An 8,638-nucleotide genomic window follows, 5' to 3' on the forward strand; every position below is an offset into this window, starting at 1 on the left:
ATTGACTTGGAGCAAATCTTTCTTAATTCTTTTTAATGTAACAGGATTACGTCAAGAGTTTGAATGTTGCCCATGTGGTTCGTCGCCATACTGAGTCCACAAGAGGGCGGCGTCTTCTCAGGTACCTCCAGGAAAGTTTTCAATTGGAGGTGGGGGGAGAGAGAGAGGAAAAAAAAAAGAAGAAGTAGGAAGAGGAGGAGGACAGAAGGAGAAGCAGGAAAGAGAAGAAGGAGAAAAGAAAAAAGTAGGAAGAGGGGGAGGGTGAGTTGGGAGAGGAGAGGGACGGGAGAAGAGGGGAGAGGGAGGAGAAAGCGGAGGGGAGGCACTTGTAGCTGTAGCAGGTGTGGCTAAAAGAATATCTTTCTTCTGATTGGGAGAACAAATTCTTTCATTCTTTTTATGTTTCTTAAAGCAGAAGAACTACAGGTATCTGAAGAAGTATCGCTTGTTTAAGGTTTAACATCTGAATCCTGGGTGAACCAGGGGAGAGAATAATGGAATCCTTCGGTGCTTTACTAGTGGTCCTGTGGCTTCAGTTCATCTGTGAGTTTGTTTATTTGAATGTGAGGTAGTTGTCTATTCTAGGACGGTGGGAAGAAATGTGAGTAGTTTTATTCTCCAAATAAGAGAGTGTGGGAGGCCCATAGAATATAATTTTCATTCTGGACATTAAGCACCTACTCCCCACACAATCTTCTTGTTCTGACCATTGTCTTTTTGCCCAGGGGTGAGCAGCCAGCAGAAGGAGGTGGAGCAGAGTCCTGAGACCCTCAGTGTTCCCGAGGGAGCCATCGCCTCTTTCAACTGCACTTACAAGGACAGTGCTTCTAGAAACTTCCTTTGGTACCGGCAGTATCCCTGGAAAGGTCCCGAGGTGCTGATATTCATGTACTCCAGTGGTGACAAAGAAGAAGGGAGATTTAAAATGCAACTCAACACAGCCAGCCAGCATGTTTCCTTGCACATCCGAGGCTCGCAGCACAGTGACTCTGCCGTCTACCTCTGTGCCGTAAGCACACAGTGCTCCCCAGGCACCTGCAGCCTGCACCCAAACCACAGGGGCCCAGGCAGGCCTGAGGCAGAGCAGACACCACAGGGCAGGGGATTTCTGTACCTGCTCCAGATGCAGTGGGGATTAAGAGCAAGAGTAGAGACTGGGAGAGTATTTTAAAAATTCTGAAAATAAATGACCACCAAGGGGAAACTAGAGACAAAATATTTGTCTTGTGTAAATATTTTCCTGCTCTCAGTTGCCACTCTAATGTTTTTAAAAAAAGTTTTGAGAAATGTGCAAAAGGTGCATATATTTGTTATAAATGTTTGTGCAATTGAAAATCAGTGTACAACCATGAAAATATCAGCATAAACAACAATGCTATAAACACATGAGCCACTTTTAGAGTTTTTCTTCCTCCTTTCTGTTTTAAAATTCAATTACAGTTGACAAAAAGTACACATAGTGCATACATCTTGATGTGTACTCTAGTTTTAAATCACAGCTTCATCAAGATTAGCTTTGTAATGATGTTTATTAATGAAGAGTAATATTTTGATATAATAATGGGTGTCCCTTCACCGTTATTAATGCCCTTTGCCCTTTCCATTCATTTTTCTCAAAATGTCTGATACTCTGCATTGGAAATATAAAGGTTACAAAGGATTCATAAGCGTCTGCTTTCAGAAAGGTTTAAGACACAATTACTTTATAGATCTTCCACTTTATCTCCCACTTGAAACTGCAGCCCCACTCCTAGATTGGATGTGGACACAGTGGGTGGACAGAAGGAAGGACTCCAGTCAGAGAGTGAGAATTGGTAAAAGCAAAAGGCTCAGATGGTCCTAGAGATCAATTATCTGGGATGGTCTATGTTACCGTTTTTTGAATTCAAGCTGAGTAAGTCTCGGAGTTCTTTTCTAGAGCCCGATTCCTGTGCCAGTAGGGTGTGGTGTGGAGATGAGAAGAGTGTCCTCCCCAGATGTAGAGAGAGCCATACACCATCAGGGTATGGGGAAGTAGAACAACTCCAGATACTTTGAGAAGGATCTCCGACAAGGCATCTAGAACAGTTCTAGATATCGAGGCACTTTGTTCTCATAACTAAAGAGCTGCCTGGATCCGCTACAACAGAGCACATGGTGCACGGGGCGGGGAGGCTGCTTCCCCAGTGCTGGTGAGGGGAGCCGGAGACACTGACCATTGTATTGTGTCATCACACGCCTCTCTTTTCTGACTTCTAGGCGAAATGATCATCCCTCCCATTTCCACCAAGGCCAGGAGATTTGTGTGTGAATTGATGAAAATAAGTCCTTAATATGCTTTAGTAAGTATTAAGATGAATTATAAGCATAAAAATTGAAAGTCACACTTATTTGTAAAATGAATGCTACAGCCTATTGGTGATGATGATGTATTATATAGGCTCAGGGTCAGAAAAATTTGGAAATGTGGAAATAAGATTCAGTAATCCAACCCAATGTCAATTTGCTTCACATTCTCAATTTGAAATTTGAAGATTGACAGCAAAGTTTTCCAAATCACAGAAAACAATTGAAGGCAATGAGGAACACAGAAGTTGTGCTGAAGTCTAGTCATGTTACTGGCTCCAAGTTTTTCAGTGCTTTCTGGCAGCATGGAACTGTGGAGGGAACCAAGGTCACGATACTGATATGAACATCTCTCATGGTACCAAATAGGTCATCTGGTCATAGGCTGTAACATTATATATATATATATATAAAATGAAGATTGGTTTTAGAAATGAATGAAATAACATTAACGTAGTTTGAGCTTTTAAAAGGAGAGCTTGAAGTGAAACTCTTTTGTTCATAATTTATGGAGGAAATCACATTGAAAAGAAACCTAAAAAAGCACGGACATAGCTCAGCTGGAGCCTTGGTTCACCTGGATCTCCTTGGGAGCTTCAGGCATGCAGTGCCCCACAAAGTGGATTCTTCCCATCTTGAGGGAGGAGGCCAGACTGTTCCCCTTCTGTGCTTTATAATAAAGTACTGAAGTCACTGGTTATGGTCTCTCTTGGGCTAAGGTATACTCTACTGAACAGTGATGACTCAGGGGAAGAAGTCAGCTTTGTAAAGAAAGGGTTAACTGTGAGACAAAAGCAGGCAGAACTCATAAAATCTGGGTATTTGATTTGCTACACTGGCTTGGGAAAGGGGATTCAGACTGGGTGCCAGTAGTGTGAACTACTACTATGGGATCATCTGGGCACATGTGGAGCAACATTTCTAATTGCTGTATTCTAATTGCTGTCTTGTTGTTTTGGAATGGGGGATCAAACGCAGGACCTTAAGCTTGTGAGGCAAGAGTGGTGCCACTGAGCTAAACCCCTGGGCCTGCTGTATTCCAAATTTTAATTTCTCCATCCACTATATATATTAAAAGAACCTCAATTTCACTACAATGAAATGAACTTCAAATCTACTAAAGGCCAAAAATGATTTCTTCCTTCTATTCTTTTTTTTTGTCTTTTGTACTAGGAATTAAATTCAGGTCCTTGTGCTTTCAAGGCATGTGGCGAAACCACTGAGCTAAATCTCCGGCCCCCACAAACGACTTCTTAGGTAATTTAACATGTGAACAAAATGGAGAAACTATTGATTTTGAAACTAAGTTTAATACAATTTAAAATACATTATACGAAATTTAATTTCCTTTCTTTCAAAGGCTGTACATAATAACTGGAGGATGGAAAGGTATTAGTGAAACTTCTGTACACCTTGGCTGCGCTTAAATATTTCCCCTACCCTCATACTCTCCACTTCTCCTCACTGGCTTGCAGTCCTCTGTGCCTTGGAGGTCAAACATTAGACTGGGACAGAAAGAGGGACAAGGAGGTGGGAGGACAAAAGCAACTTAACACCGCAAACAAAATATTCAAACAGGCATCACTTGGCTCCTGATTAATCCATCAGACGTCTATTTCCGGGCTGATTCCTCCTTTCACATGACTGGGCCCTGGCTAGAGGGAGCACAGGTATAGAGTAGGATTTGTTTTAAAAATATGATCCTCATTTCACTTAAATAAATACAACGAATTATTATTCAAAACTACATGTCAGGAATTTTTGAGAGTTAGTGACCAGGCAATCAATCAGTATATAATTATATTGACTTCGGTTTATATTTTTGACAGAGCTTTACATATTGTAGATAAGTCAGCTTGTGGACTAAATGCCTGAGTTGGGGATTTCGGAGCATGCACAATAAGAACAGCCAGGTGATCTTCCTAGAATCTTTCCAGCATGGTCACTGTACTCTAAATTGTTATTTTAGTAAGAGTTAAACAGTCTAAGTGTATACTAACTCCCCTTTCTAGGTGGTGTCTAACCTATTACAGAGCCACCTTCATTCTCCGTGTATATAAATGTTGGGGTCTATGAACCTACGAAACCCTATTTCCTGTCTGAGGAGCAGTATAAAACCTCCATCAAGTCACTAAATTAGCAGGAAGCCTGAGTCTCTGAATCCAGACACCCAGACAGAAGAAAAGACACTGTGCAGAGAATCATGGGCCCCATGCTGCTCTCCAGCCTGCTGTGGGTGTCCATGGCCGTCATCTACTCTGGTTCAGATGGTCCAAATATGGTCAAGAATATTAAGGATGAAAGGACTGCACACAGGCATCAGATGCTCAACACGGGCTAGATGAGGAAAAGAGGGACAAGGAAAAAAGCAAGCAAACTGTCATTCCAGTTTGGTCTGTTGTTGGGTCCTAAATTAGTCTAAATCTTCCAATATTTTATTACTATGTCAAAGGATCAGCTACATTTTTCTGATTCTTCCTAATAGGACACACTGTGGTCCAAAGAGTGATTCAAGTTCAGCCTGCTATATTGAGGCCAGAGGGGAAAGCAGTCATTCTGAACTGTTCCTATGAAACAAGCGCAAACTTTTATGATTTGTTTTGGTACAAGCAACTTCTCAGTGGAGAGATGGTTCTACTTATTCATCAGTTATAATAACAAAGATGAAAACAGCCACTTTCAAGATGTGATACCGAGTAGCAGATATGCATTCAAAACAATACAAGATCATTACTCATTAGGAAGATGAAAATAAAGCTCCATGTGAATTCCTGTGTCCTTTCAGCACCCTCGAAGGTAATAATGTAGTCTGGAGTTAATGATCCCTAGAGGACAGAGAAAAATAGTAACTAGCTCTAGGGAAAGGGGTGATTAATGTTTCAAACGCTTCCATCATTAAACCCTTATGGAAAGGAGAAAAGACTTTAATTAATGAACAACAGATCTGGACATTGAAAGAATGGAAGGCTTTACCAAAAAAGTTGATATTTATTGAGTTTATTATATATGAGTACTGTTACACATTTCAGAATCATTAGCTCAATTTAAACATTAAAATTCTATGACATGGATTTTTAAAGTTTAGAAAGTGGGACACAATTTTCCCTAATTTGAAGAACAATAATGACTTCCAGTATCGTCATCCAGAAGGCAGCATCTGAGAGGCTCAGAAGGAGCAGAGTTTTGGCTGTGGAGAAGCAAGGGCCCCAGAGCAGGTGGGCGTTGTCTCAGTCATGGTGACACAGAGTTCAACTAGATCACCAAGGGGATTGGAAGTAAAGATGCACTCCTAGGTACACGTGGCCCAAGGATTAATAGACTAAACATCATCAACCATTTAGCAGCGGCGAGTGCCTGAGTCTTCTCTCCTAGGGCTATAAGAGAAGGTATTCCCGAAACACTCAGAGCACACTTTCCTATCAGGGCTTTTGCTCTTTATCTTTGTCCCCTCTGCCTGTGATACCTGTGTGGTATTAAAAATACCTGCTCCAGGGGCTGGGGATTTAGCTCAGTGGTGCTGCGGGACTGCCTTGCAAGCACAAGGATCTGTGTTCCATCCCAGGTACCCAGAAAACCAAAATAAAACAAAACAAAAAAACCAAAACCCACCCACAAAAACCCTACTTCAAATACCTATGTGGCTCATCTTTGCATTTTCTCTATGTCATTAGTCAAATGTCACCACCTTGTAAAGCCTTACTTAAATCTATTTTCCTTCCAAGAGATTATGGATCTAACACATTTCATGTGTCCAGAACTGCAAATGTTCTTGGCCCAAGGGTTGTCATCTTGGGTCCTGTTAAAATGTTTTGTGGTGTTTTGTCTATCGAGGTGATCATGTGATTTTTGGCCTTGGCTCTCTGATATGGTGCATTACATTTATTGATCTGAGTATGTTGAATCACCTCTAATCCCTAGGACGAATTCTCCTTGGTCATGGTGTATAATCTTTTTGATGATTTGTTGCATTCTATTTGCCAGTATCTTATTGAGGATTTTTGCATCTATACTCACTAAGGAGAGGGAGATTGGCCTGTAGTTCTCTTTTTTTTTTTTATTTGATCCTTCTCCTGTTTTGGTATCAGGGTAATACTTGCTTCCAGGAATGAGTTTTGGAGTAGTTTCATTAAAGAGTTTGATTAGACCTATATCTTTATTGTAGAATTTAGCAGTGAATCCATCAGGACCTGGAATTTTTCTTGTTGATAAGCTTATAATTACATCTTCAATGTCATCAATTGATATTTATTTAAAATTTTTATATCTTCTTAATTCAGCTTTGATAATTATCTATGTCTAGGAATCTATTTCTTCTGTGTAATAGCGGTGCAATTTGGCAATACCTAAATCTTGGAAACATCCTGAATGCCCATCAACTGATAAATACATAAAGAGGATGTACTTTTTATACAGTGGAGTACTACTCAGCCATAAAGAAGGATAAATTTGGGATGCTTCTAGGTAAATGGATGCACATTGAGACCATATTTTTAAGTTAAATAAATTGGGCACAAATGTGTAAATACCATATAGTTTCTCTAGTGTGAAAAACTGAAAGTATAAATAAAGACAAAAATGTATAATACATACTGTAAAAATAGGGAGAAAATGTTCAAATGAGAAGGGAAAGTAGGGAGCAGGGAGGGGGAAAGGAAGGGAAAAGAAGAAGGAAGAAATAGAAACAAAGATTTTGTAAATAAGAAGGAGAAGAGGGGTCAAAAGAAGGGTAGGGGAATGCAGAAAAAAGAATTAAGATACATCATGTATAGGTACAAATTCCTGTGATGAATGTGATCACTGTGTATATCTAAAAGGTACCAGTAAACTTAATTAAAATGTTTTGCACCTATTTTACAATATCTACTGAGAAAATGTTCAAGGGGAGAGGTACTAGTGAGGGGGTGAGGGAAAGGAAAGAAGGGAAAGAATGATATGAGAAAAGAAGTAAAAACAAAAACAAAGCTTTTGTAAATAGAGAGGGTGGAAAAACCACATCTTCTTTATCCAGTGTCCAATTGGTGGACATTTGGTCTGTTTGCAAGTTTTAGCTATTACAAACTGTGCTACTATAAACATAGGTGCACATATATCACTGTGGTATGATTCTTTTAATTCTTTGGAAAGATACCCAGCCGGGGAATAGCTGGGTCAAATGGAATCCCTAATCCTAATTCTTTGAGGTATCTCCATATTGATTTCCACAGTGGTTGCATCAGCATTGGAGAGGGGTTCCTTTCTACTCATCCATAAATAATGAGAAACTAGAAACATTTATAGCTAAATGAATGCATATTGAGGCTATACTTTTAAGTGAAATAAATAGGACACACTTGAGTAAATACCAAATAGTTTCTCTGGTGTGAAAAATTAAAAGTGTAAATAAGGTTCAAATAGTACAGGTGGGAGTATGAGAATGGCTAAAGGAGAAGTAGGAAAGGAAGGGGAAAGGAAATAAGGGAAATAAAAAAATGTGAAAAAATGAAAAATGGAAACAAAGTCTTTGTAAATAGGGAAGGGTGAAGTGGGCGAAGGGAGGGCAGGGGTGTGGGGAAAAAATGAGAACCAAGATATGTCATGTAAAGGTGCACGATCCCAATGATAAATGTAACTATTGTTTGCTTTGTACGAATAAACAACGAAAAAAATAGAGAGGGTGGAGGAGTTGAAGGGAGGGAAGGGTAATGGAACCAAGATAAGGTAAGAACCAAGATATTCCATGTACAGGTACGAATTCCCAGTGATGAATGGGGTAATAACGTACACCTAAAATGTACAATAAACATAATGAATAAAAGTTTAAAAAATATTTTGTGGTATTGAACCGGCCTCCTTGCTGCCCCCTAGTGTGCATGCTTGAAACGGTGGCAAAATCTCCTTAACAGTGGGATTTAACCGTGCTGAACCAAGGTCAGGGAACTTCCCCTTGCCTGATGTTCTGGATTAGCTCTTAACCAATATTAAGTATGTTACATTCTGTTCTACTGGGGAGAAATTTACTGATAAATAAAATCTTACCTGTCATCCGATTTCCTCTAGTCACTGCACCCCGTTGTTCCTTCCTGTCATCTACTCACCAGCAGCCTGGAGAAGAGCACTGTCATGGACTCACAGGAGAAGTAACCCAGTGCAAATCAACCTCCAAAGTGTCAGGAAGTGGGATAGAAGAAAATGTTTAAAAAAGACTTGGAACAGCTCGATGGCTTTTCCCAGGCAGTTTTACATGAGTGCCTGTTGTGGGATAAAGCCTCATTTGGTTTATCTTCTGGAAGCAAAGCATGAGTTAAAAGTGTCCTCTATGGCAAAGAAAATAGGA

The 8,638-nt window shown here is 40.0% G+C and overlaps 1 gene segment (V, D, J or C); it reads left to right on the forward strand.

Annotated features, from left to right (window-relative positions):
* Nucleotides 1–473: 473 nt before the first annotated feature.
* On the forward strand, nt 474–1,171 carry LOC104871794. The segment is given in 2 exon segments: nt 474–543; nt 726–1,171. Coding segments are annotated over 2 exon segments (495 nt in total).
* Nucleotides 1,172–8,638: the final 7,467 nt, after the last annotated feature.

This window comes from Fukomys damarensis, unplaced genomic scaffold, assembly GCF_012274545.1.
Source record: "Fukomys damarensis isolate Sample0158 unplaced genomic scaffold, DMR_v1.0_HiC HiC_scaffold_17, whole genome shotgun sequence".
In the NCBI taxonomy this organism is placed as follows: Eukaryota; Metazoa; Chordata; class Mammalia; order Rodentia; family Bathyergidae; genus Fukomys; species Fukomys damarensis.